This window comes from Dermacentor silvarum, chromosome 1, assembly GCF_013339745.2.
Source record: "Dermacentor silvarum isolate Dsil-2018 chromosome 1, BIME_Dsil_1.4, whole genome shotgun sequence".
Classification (NCBI taxonomy): Eukaryota; Metazoa; Arthropoda; class Arachnida; order Ixodida; family Ixodidae; genus Dermacentor; species Dermacentor silvarum.
In genome coordinates, this window is record NC_051154.1 from 40,032,296 (window position 1) to 40,049,994 (window position 17,699).

Genomic DNA, 17,699 nt, shown 5'->3' on the forward strand with positions numbered 1-17,699 from the left:
AAATATTCGGACACCCCTATTGCACAGTTCTTTTTTGTGACTGCAGCTTTAACCATTTCTTTATCAGCGTCAACGTGCGTGTGCTGCCGTTGTGCAGCACCCAGGCCTCGTATGCTAGATGGACAACTAAATTCAACAGATACATGGCACTATCATGCTTTAAAAAGCATTTAATTTATTTACATCCGCCTAGGGAAAAAAAGATGCGTGCGCGCGTGCGTGTGTATACGTGTGTGTAAATGTAGCCCGGGGCTCAACCTGTCCTTACATACTTTTTGAAGTTTTTCATTATTGTGAAACCCACGCTTATAATCTGTTGCATCAGTAGTGAGGTGGGCTGGGGAAGGGACACTGTCCTTCCCCTCCCCTGTATTGAAGCTGTGGAGGCGCGCCCCCCGGCCGTCCCCCAACTACATACCTCCACGCCTCTACTTCCGGAGCCGGCCTGCAGGCGCTTGTAGCTAACGTTTAGTTATGACGATCACATCATCACATCGCGGCGAAGCAGTATATGATATGCAATGGAAACTGGTAAAACATATATACTGTTGCAGAAAGAGAAGTCACGCATCGGCCTGGTGAGGTTTACGCGCAGTTATCAAATTGTACACGGTAAAAATAAACGAAGTTTGGAAAGTTCGCGATCCGGTGTCGTAATAACGCTTAATGGCTATCCCCCACTCACCGGATCAACCATTGGTTAAGATGTTCTAGAAATGAAAGTGACCAGCCTCCAAACAGCAACGTTTCAGAGTGTCATGGACGTTTCGTCACCGCAAAAATCACCAGTGTCCCAGCGAACGGCCTTCAAAAACAGTGTTAGACAACTGCTAGAGCGATGAAGACTGCGCACGGATGATGAATTAAGAGCACCGCCTTATATAGTTTGCCGTAGAACCAAATTTATTTCCGTGTACCAGACCCGCAGTCCTTAAGACTTCATTGTCGCACGGTATACATAGCACACATACCACCAAGCTTTCTAGTGTATCTACACTAAGTTACATTATCTAAAAGAAAACGTTCGCTCCATTGCATGTTTTTCCTTCCTTTATAACTACCAACCTTGCAGCCGTCTCATACTAGTCTCCGCCGCAATTAATTTACGTGAAACCTCGGTCCATATATCGTTGATAACACTCGCTCCACCTTCTTGCTTTCATCTGAAGTTGGCTAGGGCACTCTCCCAAAGCTCAAAAGTGACAAAGTGGAGAGGACATGTAGGGGATGAAGTGGTAGTTTCTATAGATTGGTGGGGGAAGCTGTTGGTTTGGAGTGCTCTAAGAATGCGGTCATTACCTTTGGTTAGCGTTTTATGCGGGGTCGGAAATATTCTTCGTTGCAACCTATAGTGCATGGTGATTTCCTGATAAGAGACTAGAGGGTGTGGTCGCCAGGGCTCCTCCGTTGTGCCAGGCGCTCGGTTAGTGAAACCTCGAGCCGTGAGATGCGACATCTCGTTGCCTGGGATGTCATGATGCGCTGGCACCCACACAATCTTTACTCGTCTCTTGGGGGGGTCCCTCTGGAGTATTTGCCAGGAGGTTCGGTCAATTCCGCCGTAACATAAATTGCAGAACTTGCGGCACGCTTGTTGGGAGTCTGTTATCGTCTGTGCGATCGCCAATGGCCACTTCCTAGGAGACTATGGGGTTGTCATTGCGGATGGAGACCTTAGCCAGCTCCGCCCTCGCAAGCCAGCGCCAGCCGGCAGCGAGGGCCGTGGACGCGACGAAAGCTAGCCTATGGTTTCCTGGAAAGGGGAGATAGCCCTGAAGAATCTCTCAATAAAGACGTTTATTTTCTCTCTCTGAAGCAGGCGATTTCGACCCGACGACAACGTAAATGCTCCGGCAGCGACGCGTAAACGAAACAACGAAGGTCATCGCTCCGTGAAATGACAACGATCTCGCTTGTCATCGCCTCAAGTTTTTCGTCGAGGCACGAAAGCACGACTTCCTCGGCTGCTCTAGCGCAGAGCAGGAAGAGCTCGCGAGGGATGTCACTTCAGACGGCCCTCCAGAGCATCTCTTAGAAAGGCAGTTTCCTGAACAAACAAAAAGTAACTTAGAACTTGCTGTTCATCTATATCACAAAGTGCTTCTCAGAGACGTGCCCACAGCGGCGCGTGTACCCCGAAGAGACTTTGACCCGGTGGCTATGTGACCTGCCCGATATGCGTTGTGAGCACGATGAAGCCCCGCTGCGAATGCACGCTTCTTTCCAGCTCCGCGGAGGCCAACCTGCAGCTGGCTTAGGGCGCACCATACCGCCGTGCGGGCTCAACGTGGACGCCTCCAACTTCTCGCTCACTATACATATATTGAAAACAACGCGCCGTTCTGCTACGCCGCGTACGCTATACTCTGTACTATGTGGTGGTAAGACGCAAACTGTGTGCGTGTGGCCACAGCAACCCGCGTCGTGCGAAAAAAATGTCACAGTTTCGCCCTAAGGGCGAAGCAATGAATGCGATAGCAACACAGCACTGTCATACGAAGTAAGGTGAGCGGCTTTGGTAGCAATATGATTGTAGTAAACATTAAAGGGAAATTGAGACATCCACCCAAATGTAGCAATTTGCTACAATGGAAACCCAACCGGGTTCCTCGAAAGAAAGCCTCGCAGTTGAAGAAAAATTCGTCCTGGTCCGGGACTCGAACCCGGGACCACCGCCTTTCCGGGGCAGCCGCTCTACCATCTGAGCTAACCAGGCGGCTAGCAGATGGCAGGGCGAAGTCGAATTTGTCGACAACTCGAAGCAAAGGCAAGTGTATTGATGTAATAGCTCAGCGGAAATACGCTAGGTGGAGATAAGTAATTAAAGGGAAACTGAGACATCCACCCAAATGTAGCAATTTGCTACAATGGAAACCCAACCGGGTTCCTCGAAAGAAAGCCTCGCAGTTGAAGAAAAATTCGTCCTGGTCCAGGACTCGAACCCGGGACCACCGGGGCAGCCGCTCTACCATCTGAGCTAACCAGGCGGCTAGCAGATGGCAGGGCGAAGTCGAAAGGCGGTTATCTTTCTTTCCATATGATGATGATGATAAGTGGTTCTTGAGGGAAAGGTAAAGGTTGGCGCTATCATCTGCAGCCCTTGCCGACGAATCCCACCGAGCCGCCCCTTCTATATATACGATCAACGCCAGCTCCTCCTCTGTTGTTGCAACGCGGTTTCACCGGCTCCTCCTCTGACGTCATGCCAGACGCGGCGAGCGGCGCTGCCAGCTGCGGCGGTTGCTAGGCAACGGCTCAGCTCGCGGTGCGGCCACCGGCCACAGCGAAACGGCGAGAATACGGCCAATGTAGCTCCCGCTACAAAATACGATAACTTACAACAATCGCATTTCGGGAAGCATTGGAGATGAAACTGGAAGGACTTCAGAGGATGCAGTGAACTTGAGTGCAGTGCGGTGGCAAAATTAGACAAGCAATGTTGTCCAGTGGAAAGGAAAAAAGAAAACCACGCAGATGGAATATAACACATGTTAAGGGCGAAATTGAAAATCGCCGTAAAACACACACACGCGCGCGCGCGTGCACGCACAGAGGAAGTAGGCAGAATATATGAGGCACAAGAAATCAAAAGCACAAATATTCACTAGCTCTCAGCAATACGCGAAAAAAAAAAAAAAAAAAAAAAAAAAAACAGGAGCGCCACGCCAATTTCAGAGCCATGTCAAATCTCTCTGGCACAAGAATTAATCAGTCCAACATCATAGCCACGACGCAAAAACAATTTTGAGGAACAAGTCACACTGAATTACACGAAATGTAGCCCAGTCATTCAAAAGCGGTGACTGAACGATACACGAGAAGGTGTACAAACGCAACAAACGAAACAAGACTGGAACACCCTTGAGGATAATTAATGACCCATTATTAACTACCAAGGAAGCACTGCTAAAATCGTTGGCGAAAGTTATACAGGGCATGAAACTCCAGTAGGCGGCAAAGTATTCATTTATCTAATTCCTTTATTGAGATGAGGATAGCTCGACGGCCTATATTTATTGAAAGGAGGAGACGAGGGAAAAAAAATAATAATCCCATTCGGCGGTCGACGCCGCTGGTGCTCGCAAAGGCCCATAGCGATAGCAGGGTGTCCTTGGCACCGAGCGGCATTTCTAGGTACAATACAATCCCTCAAGCAATTGATATCCGGGGTGAGAAACCGCCTGCTGCAGAGCTGTTGCAGGCCGACGCAGTCCCATGCACAATAGGCGGTGAATCGTCGAGCTAGTGATATAGCGTTGCAAGTCGAGCATATCGATGGCAAGACGTCAATCTCGTCATCGGTGCAGTTTTGGTCGGGCAGCCCTCTGCTTCGGATGTTCATCCTCCATTTAGCGAGGATGTCATCTGTAAATAGGCAGCTCCGGAGTGGACAACCCCGGCGGGGTCATTGGCGGGGGTGTGTTCGTGCAGTCGGTGTCTGTCTGCCTGTCGGGCCGCAGCCTTCGGCTAAAAGGGGTCCGACTCGGTGCTGTTCTTAAAATCTGAAGTGCAATCGAAACTGGAGATTAATCGAAGAGCTGTTTGGAAGATTAGCGCTGGGTGCGCAAGGGAAAAATGAACCAGTACCGGCATCAGTAGGTACGGGCCGCATCGCTCGAACTGCGGGAGTCTCGGAGCTAGAGCTGCTTCGAAAAACGACTGGCGATTTATGAATGAAAATGAACGAGAATAGATGAGCGGCTACATTGTTTAGAACATGTGTAGAGAAAATGTTGAATCATTGAAGGGAAAAAAAAAAAAAAGAACCGCGAAAGTAACTATGCACAAAGCGGCAGTTTCAGATGCAGAAACAGATGCCGTTTTTCCGGACGACTTTCGGAGATACTTTCATTTTCGCGAGATTTCGCGTGACTACAAAAGCAGTGGACGCGTCCGTGCCGACAAGCGGCAGCATTCTTGGCACAGTCCCACCAAACACGCTGTCGTAGCAAAGTACCAGGAACGCCGACGCGTCTAGCGCTATTTAGTCACGCGAAATCTCGCGAAAGCATCCCCAAACGTGATCGCCCGAGCAGCTCCTGGCCCAAGACAATTGCCCGCAAATATACCGCCCCTGGATACGGGATATAGGTTCAATTAATGAAGAGGATGCTGCAGCTATGGCACTATGCCGAACCGCAAAGAATGAAACCAGAAAGTAAATGTTTTCTGATAATTCAAAATGGCCGTGCACTCTACTGTTCGAAGCCAGAGCAGAGAACGCTTTTTATATAGGAGAACATTTTTTTTTTGGTGGAACCGACTCGTGCATATATATATATATATATATATATATATATATATATATATATATATTGTAATGACGAAGTTAGCACAAGCGTCGCTGTGGTCGCATGGCTGCTGAAGTGAGGAAGAGAAAGACGAACGGATCGGTGTCGCTGGTTTTGCCTCGCGCTGGCGTTTGGCTGGAACTGCTCGGGTGCTCTTTGAGCTGGACCTAACGCCAATAAACCCCATATCATTTGGTGGAGGTGCTGGGTATCGATATATATATATATATATATATATATATATATATATATATATATATATATATATATATATATACAGGGTGTTTCAGCGAACACTTTCAAAATTTATTTAAGGTGGCCTGTGGCAGATAGCCCAATTATAGTTAATGAGCTGCTCTACTCGAAGAGGCGGACATTATTTCCCCAGAAAATTGGAATGCATAATCGACGAATTAACAAAAATTCACTAATTAAGTTTTTAACTAATTACCTGATGGCAGTAGCGCACCCAGGATCTCTGCCAGGGGGGGGGGGGTTGACAGTTTGCCAATACCATCTAAACAACACTAATTTCGATTTATTCACGGGAAATTGTCAAAAAAATGCGCTTTTTGCGAGTGTGCAGACGATTTCGCGTCTTACATCTTAGTTGCAGCACTCAAATGCGTAAGGAAAGAAAAGGGGTTAAACAAAAGGGGGGGTTAAGTCGGCCTCAGGGGGGGGGGGGGGTTACAACCCCCGAATCCCCCCCCGTCGGTGCGCCACTGCCTGATGGCCCATACTGCAATTTACAAATTGTAGCTGTGGAGTTCACAAGGCGGATCCACTTCTAATTAATTCTCAGGATGACACCAGTTTCGAGATAATAATTCCCAAACTTTGCGGAGAAATGCATTGACGTTCCAGTTAATTTTGTGCTTGAATGCATAAAGCGACGTTTTCTTAAGAAACTAACTGGAACGCCAATGCATTTCTCCGCAAAGTTCGCGAATTAATATTTCAAAACTGGTGTCATCCCGAGAATTCGTTTTGCAATATGGGCCATCAGGTAATTAGTTAAAAATTAATTAGTGATTTTTTGTTAATTATCCGATTATACATATAAGTTTCTTATGCAAGTAATGTCCGCCTCTTCGAGTAGACCAGCTCGTGAATTAGAATTGTGCTATCTGCCCCAGGCAACCTTTAAGAATTTTTGAAAGTAGTCGCTGAAACACCCTGTATATATATATATATATATATATATATATATATATATATATATATATATATGCATGCGGAAATGGTGCAGAGACCATCGATCATGTTCTGGTAGAATGGCACATTGTGCGATAAATGTGGTCGTAGTTAGCCTACCCGAGGCTTCAGATTTTAAGGGCAGCGGAGGACACATTAATTTGCGGTAGTGACTAGTAAGAGACGGCTGCAACATTGGTTGTTCAAAGGAAGGGGAAAACATGCAATGAAGCGAACTTTTTTAATTTGAATAATGTAGCTTCGTGTATAAAGGTATTAAAATATTTAGGTACACTATAGAGAGGTAAAAACGAACGAGCTTGGGGACATGTGGCGCCACCCCGTTTCAAAGAGGATGCTCCCTATATGATATATTTATTGTCTAAAAGTATGCAAAGCCGATTGCAGATTAAGTCAAAAACCTTTCAATATGCTGACGATACAGCGCTCGCACTAGAAATCACTGACTATATATTGTGCTGGCGTTAAAACGTTTCAGGCAGATATAACTGAAGTAATTGACTGGTTCTCGCAAAATTTAATTTTTTTATACCTTCACAAAACAAAACTGACTTGTTTTAAAAACCCCCAGAAAACAGTTGCTTTAACCCAACCACTGTACTTACACTCATCCCGTTGTTACCCATGTGATTGTGAAGCCATGCAAATAGAGCGAACAGTTCAGTATCTGGGTATTTACTTTGACCAACATCTCACTTGGAATGAACACATCGTTTACCTTTCTAGAAAGATTAGGGCCATCGCGGCCATGTTGTATCACCTTCGGGGGAAATCTCCGCTTCACCTTAGACGAGTAATCTACACAGCATTAGTCGAACCTGTTTTAAAATACGGTATTACATTATATGGCAACTGTTCCGAATATAAGAAGCAAGCATTAAATGTCATACTAAAACGAATTGTGAACAGCATATCTTACGGTACCAAATTACACTCAGTTGACATGAAAGAGAAATACGATGAGTTAGGTATCCTACAGATTTGTGAGCTGTTTTATTTTGTTGTGTTGACGCGGTATTATTATTCAAATGAATATAAAACTCCTGTAAAAAAAGATGTCACATTGAGGAAAACAGAACGTTTTGTTAAACCACGGGTCTATAGTAATTATGGTAAAAAGATGCGCAATTACTATGTACCAGCTATGTTTAATGAAGTTCCTGATGATCTATGTCTTGCAAGCAACAAGAAAAGATGATGACTAGTTTAAGACATCGGTGCGTAAATTTATTGCCTTGCGTATAGCTTTACTTGTTTTGTATGTGTTATTTTGCGCTGTCAAATTTATTGGCAATGTCGTGTATAACATGAAATGCATGTATATGAAGTTATTTTTTTAGAAGATTCTCCACCTGCTGCCTGACCAGCCAACAAGCACAACATGCTTAGGCAGGTCAGAATTTTTGTATGTATATGCTGTATTGACAAATAAACTTTGAAACTTTGAAACTTTGAAAGCGTTATAATGCACGAATACTATGCGAAATGCGTCCGTGCGATTTTTGGCTTTAAGAAGAGCGCGCTGGCGGTCTACACGATAACTAGTACATGCGACATGACGGTGTCTCTCATTCACACCAATCGCATAAATGAAGCCGCGTAATAATGAAGTCGCATCCACCATTAAGCAAAAATCCTAAGACCAGTTTAAATAAATATTTTTTTCAAATAAATCCACTAAAGTTCCAGATAACACTTAATATCACTGCGGAAAAATTTAATGCTGATTAATGTTAACTGTAACATCAATGCATTTTCGCCACAAATTTTGAAGGCGCATTTCTAGAAACGTGCTAAACGCAAGATTTTTGCTGAAGGGATAAGACTACATCCGGTGTCGACTGCACTTCAGATTTTTAGAGCACCGAGTTACTAGACGTAAACAGCGCAACAATTGCCCCTTTTCATGCACCTATATATAATGCAACTCAGCTTCAATTCCGCTATATAGGGACAAGTGCCCTAAAGTGAATAAAGTTCATCAGTGAAACATTAAAGATTAACTATGCTGCGATCTCATCAGTGTTGTAAATGCGATCTGTCGTGCAATGTCATGTATGTCCGCCTCTGCAGTAATACACCCAAACAGGCATAATTTAGGTATATTCTCCGGGCCACTTTTTAAAATTTTGTTCGAACTAAACACACACACACACAGTACGACGTATACAGCATACGGAATCGAAGTTCATTATGCTATCGCACTGGGCCAGTATGAAGCCATGGAATGTATTTTTCTTCCATCCCTAATGAATACATCCTCATCAGCAGCAGCCTATTTTTCTCTCCCAGCGATCTCCAATTATCCCTGCCCAATTGCGATAGCTGATGCCAAGTTGCGCCTGCAAATTTACTAATTTCATCACCCCACCTAATTTCCTACCGTCGATCCTCGACTACGCTTCCGTTCCCTTGGCACCCATTCTGTAACTCTATTTAAAGCACATTCACAGAAAATATGAATTAGGTCAGCGCTTATTGCGATAGGAATAATATACGGACGCTTGAGGCACGATCGCACCGTCGCCGTGCTGCCCCGGTATTGATGGCGCATGCGCGACGCGGCCCCCGCGTGAAGAGTCACGACTTCAGACACGCGCAGTGGGCTAAGCTGCAAAAACTGGACGCACGGTCACGCACACACATCAGCGTCCCTGAGCAGCTGTGCGCATTCACTATAATATGTAGAGCGCATACACTGGTCGAAGGGGATAAGACGATAAACGTCAAGCTAAATTTATATAATCATTTTTTATTCTGCGCCGACAAACGCCGAGGGTTTTCCGCGCCTGTAACGTCGCTGCCGGCGTTCATCAGTGCTCCAGCGTTGAAGCCTGGCATATCCAGGGCGCTGACCCTGCTGCGTCGCGCCATGTCGCCTCCGCGTATTGTTAGAACGCCGTGCGAGGAGCTGGAGCTCAACGCTACAAAATCCCGCTATGCCTTCAATGCTTCGCCTTCGGGCATATAAACATTGTATACTTCTTTTTATTACGACACATGCGCGCGAAAGAATCACGGACAGGGAGCAGAAGCAGCCAGCTGACAATAAATTACTGCACGGGAAAGAACGTCCATCGCTGGCGCGCACTTATTTTTGTATTAGCGCGCTCAGAGTTCTCCAAGGGGGCCCCAAGGTCGCTGAAAAGTGTTGCCGTGATCGGCGACGACGACGGGTCTAACCACAGCGTGCACACGGACCTTGCGCTCGTGAGGCCAGCCTATACGACCCCGTTGCGACCACTTTGTCCCGCCGACAGAGGGCCCTGGCGTTATTGTACTGGCAGCCAAGTGTCGCAACGTGGCCAGTCGGCTGCACAGTGGTGTCGCGCGGACGAGAACAACGGCCTCGCCCGCACGCGTCTATAAGAGAAGGGATTTCGTTTGTGGTCGCAGCCCACTCGCTTGCCCCGCGCACTGCAGAAGAATCGCACAGCGCGTGGTCGCCGAGGCCGCGTGCACGCGCTGACACACTTATCGCGAACGCGCAGCGTACACGTCAGACTCTTAATACGATCAGAGACCGCCTTCGCGAGCCCGCTTCCCATGAGCGCGGTACCGCAGAGCGCGGTCATTCTCCTGAAGCCACAGCCTGCGGGATCGCATCATAATACGCGAATCGACGAATCGAAACTTCGACACAAGGTTAAAAATTGTGGCGTTTGAAGTCGCGGAACTGCGCAGCGGGTAATGATCGAGTATAAGGTTCGGCGTTTTCGGTTTAAACCGAAAAAGGTACGCCGATTTCGTTATCTCTCTCTCTCTCTATTTTATTTTTTAATTCGAAAAGGGTCAGTGAAAGCAAATTTACCAGAGATTGAAGACAACGATCGGATTGTAGCTGCAAGTCTACATTCGCTTCGATGCAAGAAGCCTGGGCGAGGTCAAGGTTTCTTGCTGTCCAAGAAATCTTTACCCTTATTTGCGTCCATTGCCCGCCGTGGTGGCGTACTGGACTAGGCGTTGCGCTGCTAAGCCCGAGGGCGCGGGATCAAATCCCGGTCACGGTAGGTCACTCTAGTCACGGCGGCGGCATCTCGATGGGGAGCGAAATGCAAAAATGCCCGTTCACCATGCATTGGGTACCTGGTAAAGAATCACAGGTGGTCAAGATTAATTCGGAGATCCCCACTATACGGTGTGCCTCAATCATGTATCGTGGTTTTGGCACATAAAACTCCAGACTTATTTGCGTCCATTCTGCAGAATGAAATATAGCTGCTACGAAAAAGAGAAACAGCGGGGTAGGGGTGGGAGTACGCCGAGGGATCGGGGGCTCTGGCCCGGGTCCTTGTAGTCTTCGCGTTGCAATGGATGAACCGGCGTGAAGTTCGCAGATAGCAACGCGGGATTGTATCTGCCTTGTCTTCGCTTTCTTTTCTCCCTTTTTTTTTTTTTTTTTCGTTGGAGTTCTGTACCCGCGTCATATGTTACAAATAGTCTAATTCTATCAGTGCGCGAATATCAAATGCATTCTCTTAATTTCTGCACAGTCACAACGCCGTATGGCGTTATGCCTTTGCTATATAAACGTATTTTCAAAAACTGTGTTGTTCTGTGTACTGGATGCAACTATAGTTTCGAGAGCGGAATGTGCAGTCTATACAGCACGTTTCAGCGTCAACAAAATTTGTGAATCTGCACATATTCAACGAGAAACGCAAAGACTTATCACCCAAAAAGTGTCGTTGAAAGTTGAATTTCGGAAGAAAATAAAAACCCAAAAAGAAAAGTACACCGAATTTATTGTTAAAAAAGAGAGAGAGAGAGAGAGAGAGAACGAGAACGCTGAACCATAATTATCAGGGACGCCATAGTGGATGGCCACCCAGAGTTCTATATAAGGTGCACGTAAATCTATAAGTACACGAGCGTTTTTGCACTTCGCCTCCATCAAAATGTGGCCGGGAACCGAAACCGAGAGCCCGTGCTCAGAAGAACGCTAAAGCTTCAGGGCCAACTTGACTGGTTCGACGCAAGGTCTAGGGAAGGCCCGTCGAAGTAGGAAGATGAGTCGGGAAACGGCTACACTGATCCAGTCAGAGCCTTTACAGAGCACAATCATACAGCACGAGAAAAAATCACAAACGCAGCTTAAATAGCCCCGAGAAGCTAGGTTCTAAAGAGAACTAAAGCTAAGTATATCACTTTACCGCGGAAGTATGCCGTATACGCTATCGAGGCTAGGTGAATATTTGTACACGTGTGTCATGCATACTATATCTTCGCATTAAAACCGAACGTAAATGTAGCAGCGTTTATATGTGGACGCTTTTCTGTACAACTATAAGCGAAGTAATTTTGGTAGATTTAGCGCGTTACTCAAATTCATTAGGTACACAAACGCAAACCACCGGCCTTCACAAATCTCTGTACAAAGCTCGGATGTAGTGAAGCACATACGTATACGAAGCGTTTACAAAGTGTTTGCTACATTTCAGGCAGTGGAAAGAACCATGACTTCCGAAAGGTGTCAGAACTCCCATATACAGACAGCTTCGCTCTCTTTGATGCATCAGTTGTTCGGGTTTGCATACATCGATCTGCATGCACACAAAGGTCTCCGTACGGCAAAGGCGAAAGCCGACGGCGGCGTGAATATAAGGAATAGAAGTACTAAGTAGTATACTTGAAAAGGCTCGGGTATGTGGCGAAGGAGTTGCACCGGATATACCAGATGTTTCTGCTGTTGCAGATAGCACAATTGTAGTCACTGAGCTTGTCTCCTCGAAGAGGCGGATATGTACGAGAAATCGAAATGCATAATTAACTAATTAACAAGTTTTAACAAGTGACTTATTAATTAAATTTGTCACTATAGTTACTTCACGGCACATACTGCAATTTACAAATTGTAGCCAGTGAGACCGCGAGGCATACCCACTTGGAAAGAATTCTGTGGATGACACCATTTTCGAGATATGCGGCATCAAGCTTGCAGTAAGAATGCGCTGCCGTTCCACTTACTTTTTTAAACAAAACACCGTCCTATGCATTGAAGCACGAAAGTAACTGGACCGCCAATGACATATTACTTCGCAAAGTTCGAGAATTAATATCTCGAAGCTGGTGTCATCCTGAGAATTGGTTCCAACTGAATCCGCCTCGCGATCTTCCTGAGTACAATTTGTAAATCGCAATATGAGCAGTAAGGTAATTAGTTTTTTAATTAGTCGATTATGCATATCGAGTTCCCGTGCAAGTAATGTCCGCCTCATCGAGTAGACCAGCTCAAGCACTTGAATTGTTCCATCCGACTCGGGCGATTTTTAAAAATTGCTTAACGTGTTCGCAGAAACACTTGGTATATGACTAGTCTTTTTCAGGCAGTGGAAAGAACAGCGTGAGCACTCCCTTATACAGCTTCGCTCTCTTTGGTGTACGAGTTGCTCGGACCAACACACATCTGCGAAGGTTTTCTATTGTCTGAGGTGTGTCTGAGCTTTGTTTTCTCACCTGCGTGTGTGTGGGGGGACAATGAAAAGAAGAAAGTCTGACCGAGGCAGCGGACCACCGACGACAAGCCAGCTGCAGAGCAGCTGCAGCGCACTATAGGAGTCGCATCTTCGCACATGGCGACCCTGCTGCCAAATACTTTTGACAGTGACCGGATTCAAGTCGGGCGTTGCGCCCACACTGGCCTCGTCTCAGTACACGCCTGCTGTGTAGCAGCTGGCGGTGCTGAGGTTGCTGCACGACACGCAGCAGGCGTCTCTCAGAGGCCGATAGCTTAAAAAAAAAAAAAAAAAAAAATGGACCTTGAAATTTTCCACGGTGTTCTCGCGATTCCCGAGGGCTGGTCGCACTGTTGGCTCTCATTCCTCACATATATGATATATATGGCACAAGCGCTCAGATGCGCATGTCTTTTTGGCGCCAAATAAGCTTACATGGCTTATTTGGTGCTAGCGCGAGACAGGGGTAATTGGAGATCACAGGGAGAGGCCTTCGTCCTGCGGTGGACATAAATATAGGCTGATAATATGAAGCTTACAAGGCTACGCAAGTTTACCCACTGACAAACAACGGCGTGGGGAAAAAAAGGCAGGTTGAATACAACACTTTCTGTAAGGCTGTGGTGAACAAACTGGGAAGAACTCACGGTCTCTCTCTCTGTCTCTCTCTCTCTTTTATTTATTTTTTTATCGCTTTGGCAGCGATATGACTATTACAAAATAGAACAGCAAATGAACCTTGCAGAAAAAAGTACCGTTTATAAGTTTCGGCTTTTAACCCCGCTGCAGCTTTCAAAATTTTAACGGAAAGATTTATTTATTTATTTATTTATTTATTTATTTATTTATTTATTTATTTATTTATTTATTTATTTATCAGGCATTTTCACTAAGCGCGGTAGGCAAAATACGATAAAGGCAAGAAGCACCAAGAGAAACGGCAAAAAAGGTGGCCCCGTATGACATATAATACAAACGCAAAATTACAGAAAATAAATGCCGACAGACAACATGGCGTGCGTCTCCAGCGCTTACTAACGTAATGGCACTTTTCGCTTCAGCAAAGTCTTCATTCGGCTGTCTAGCTGCGCCACAACGTTAAATAACTTCACTCTTCGAGCTCCGATTGGGATGAATCTACAATGGACGTCAACTAGCCCCAGTTACCGCACTTTTTCAAGCTACTGGCACACATCGAGGAAGCGTAGATGTGCCTGTTAGCGAATCAGAAACCATGCACACACGAACGAATTCGTCGATACGCATGGTGGACACACCTGACAGTTCCGACAACAGGGGCTCATCAAGGCCCCGTAGCAAGGAATTATTTTACTCGTGAGCTGAAGATAGCGCTTGAATTAAAAATTAAAGTTACCACACCCGTCATCACGTGACGCATCACCAGACTAGCGGAGCATAGCGCATGAGGATTGGCTCGCCCGAGGCGCCCAATATTCCATCAGGAGCGCAGCGCCGTCGCACTCCGCGGGGGAAGTTCGAACCCCGGTGACATCAAAAATATTTTCCGTCGACTGGCAACTGCCGCTGGACTCCTGCCTCAACGGAATAGTCAGACTGCAGCCAAGCAGGGCAGCTAGCTGTATCGCGTGGCATCGATATTCGAATGGACAGCATTGTAAAAGCTATCTCGTCGTTCGAATCCCACGCATCTCCATTGAAACAAACACGCCACATCAGCTGCCAACATCTGCGGCAAGGAGAAGGCGTCCGTCGGCGGCAATCGCCGACGGCCTTGGGTGTCTGCTGCGTGGCCTAAACTCTCGCGTCGCTGTATGTCCAACGCCCCCGCGCCACCAAGCCCAACTCGACTCTGGCATCACGGCGCGGCCAGATTCGCGAAATGGTGGCCGGAGACAGCGAATCGCATCACGGAAATGCCCGTTACAGAACCTCCATGCGTCGCATAAATTAATTGAATCAGACACGACTTCCCTCCCCGCTCTGTCTCTCCTTTTCTTCTTCTTCTTTTCTTCTTCTCTTTTGTTCATGTAAGACGAAGGCAAAAAGCCGTCTGTCGAGCCACGTATCACGAATGATATACGTGCAGCGTGAAAAACGTACACCTAGCTCTGCAAGTCTTTAACCTCATGGGAGCGTCGACCGAGACAACGGTCAGCGCCGTGTCACGGAGCGCCCGTGCGAAGTTTGCGAGGGTAAACTCCTGCGCGCATACAGGGTGTTTCACTTAACTTGGGCCAAACGTTAAAAATATGCAAGTGATACGTAGCTGGACAGAACCAAGGTAATGTTGTTTAATTGCCGTCGCTTGGAGATACTCAGATTATTTTTTTGCATTCCGCCTAATTCCATAATTGGTCTTAAACAATAATCAACTTCTCAATTATTATAATTAGATAAAAAGTGTCAATTAGAAAGTCGTAGAGCAACATGAGAAACTCCCGATACAGCTTTCTCTTGCTCAATACGTGCTACATAAAAGTGTTTTTCCTAGCGTGAAAGGTGCCCGCGAACACACGCAAAGTGCCTCGAGCGGCCAGTCATGCGGCAATATTGCGTGTATTCGCGAGCTTATCTGAATCTATAAACGTTGATCAGTACTGCTCAGTGAGCGGGAGCATTTTGTTACCATGGCACCCTCAAAATGTGAGCCTTAAACAGAATGAGCCTAAAGCCTGTGAAGTGGTCAAAATAAATCCACGCATAGACACACCTCTTTGAAGACGCCCCCAGGCTTCTGGCAAAAGGTGTAAGAACACATCGCCTAAAAGGCCACCAACAGCAAAGCTGAGGAGTAGCTTCAGTGTCCGGCAGCCACCTGGAAGAAGCGGAACAGTATGCTAGCCTCTGCAACAAATAGTGGGTACACAAAAACACAAACAAATTTTTGTAGAGAAATGAGATAAAAATTTAGCCAGGGATACATACACCCGCCACCGCCCCTCTTTAAAATTTAACCCTGCAACACTATTCATTCTGCGCAAAAACAAGCACCGAAAAACGATATATTATAACAACTTTGTGAGGTAAGCTGTGTGCTCATATACAGCAGTTCAGAAATTACTAGTGGCAAGGCAAGAGGCTGCATTTTCGGTAATTAAGACGGGATAACATAAAGGTTTGCAGATTGCCACACTCTACAGGTTGAGCAAATGGCTTGTTAAGTGGGAGATAAAGTGTTCAAACGGTGTCGAGAAGATTCCGACCGCACTTCCGAGTGCGCACATGCTGCTTCTCAGCCTCTTCTGGCCGTATCTCACCACTTCGCGGTACTGATAAGCATCCTTGTGCTCTCAGCGTCTCGTCGCTACGGCAACGTGAACATTACAAGCATATCTTTCAAAAAAGGTACTACTACTCAGCCCTCTCTTTCTCCTTATTTCTTTATTTCCTTCTTTTTCTTTTATTTTTTGCTTCTTTCTTCAAGGGGCGCGAGCGCGCGTGAGATGACACACCACATTTCACTCCGAAATATATAGTAACGAAAACTTTACAGTGTGAGGAATAATGTGGACGACTTTCACGACTAGTTCACTTAGAGCAACGGTTACAGGCTCCAGCCAGCTACGGGTTAGCGGATGGAGATATATATTACTCACTGCGATTGTGCTTCAAGTTCACCCCGGTGTCAACAGGCACGAGTAGGAGCGGGAACACACCGCTGAGGCCCACGACGCACGCTGCCGCTATGGAGAAGACCCACGTTTGGTAAGTGCGCACGTCTGCAGGGGCTTGTACAGAGGAGCTGTGCTCGAATGTGGGAGCCCATAGCTGCCAGACTCGCAGAAGAGGCGTCGGCGTCCCTTCTTCGAATGAAGTGTTCAGCGATCGTTCGTGATCACACAGGACTTTGTCAACGCCCGCGGCGGCCACGACACCGAGCCGCAGCAGCTGAGCGGCCAACGGCATGCTTTTCCGAATGATAGGAGCGCCTGGCTTCAAAGGAACGTCGAAGCACTCAGTTTCGCCGGAGCCATCGCGTTTTGTATTCTACAACGCAACCGAGATACACAAGATTTATCTCCATCTGCGGTGGAGGCACCGTAATCTGTCCGGGTGAAGTACGTACGACAGGAAGTGCTCACCGAAGAAGTTTGAGGCCGCAGCGAGATAGCACGGATTCTCGAGTGGAGCTGCCGCCGCTCATGGGCAACGTCAGGCTGTGGAGAGAAGAGGATGGAGAGTGCGGAGAGCGGCAGCAGCAGGCGTCTTCTCACGCTAGCGCAACGGAGGGCAGAGGAGTTCTTCGCTGTACGCGTCGATGCTGACAGACACGAGCACGCTAACGAAGCTGCCTCGTTTGTCAGGCTATGCAGGATGTAGATCAGAGAGCTTGGTCTCGCTCAGAGGGTGCCTCAAGAAATCGTAACCTATGCGACACGCACCCAGCACCGCATCACTGTGAAGTTTGCGTTGAGCAACACGAAAAAGCTGCCTAAGCGGGCTCGAGTCCTGAAAAAAGCAAGATAACATTAGTTTCGGTTTTGATTTGTTTTGTTTCTTACGCTGTGTAAAGTTATCAATGTAATTACGAATTTATTATCACTTCCATTCACACATACTGCACAATAATTCCACATGCATGCTTAAGTAATTATCAATCACTCTTGCAGAACGAATAGCAGGCAACGACTCCGAGCTCCGTCCTTCAGGCTGGTCTGGAAACGTTGGCTCGTGCTCAGAAGCGCTCGAGCGCGCTACATTCGATAATTTAAATATTATTCGAAGGCTTATTTTATTATTTTTTTAATGCCGT

At 46.6% G+C, this 17,699-nt stretch overlaps 1 protein-coding gene across 2 annotated transcripts in view; it reads right to left on the reverse strand.

Moving 5' to 3' along the window:
• Positions 1 to 17,413, reverse strand: part of LOC119461115 (zinc transporter ZIP13-like) — a 50,965-nt gene extending 33,552 nt beyond the window's left edge. The window contains exons 1-2 of one of the 2 annotated variants that reach the window (XM_037722321.2): positions 16,543 to 17,413; positions 15,657 to 15,761 (exon numbers count right to left, since the gene is read on the reverse strand). In XM_037722321.2, the coding sequence (XP_037578249.1) occupies positions 15,657 to 15,761; positions 16,543 to 16,852 (415 nt within the window). In that variant the 5' untranslated portion in view covers positions 16,853 to 17,413. The remainder of the gene's footprint in view (positions 1 to 15,656; positions 15,762 to 16,542) is intronic. The other variant, XM_037722312.2, reaches the window with a different exon arrangement.
• Between the last annotated feature and the right edge of the window lie 286 nt (positions 17,414 to 17,699).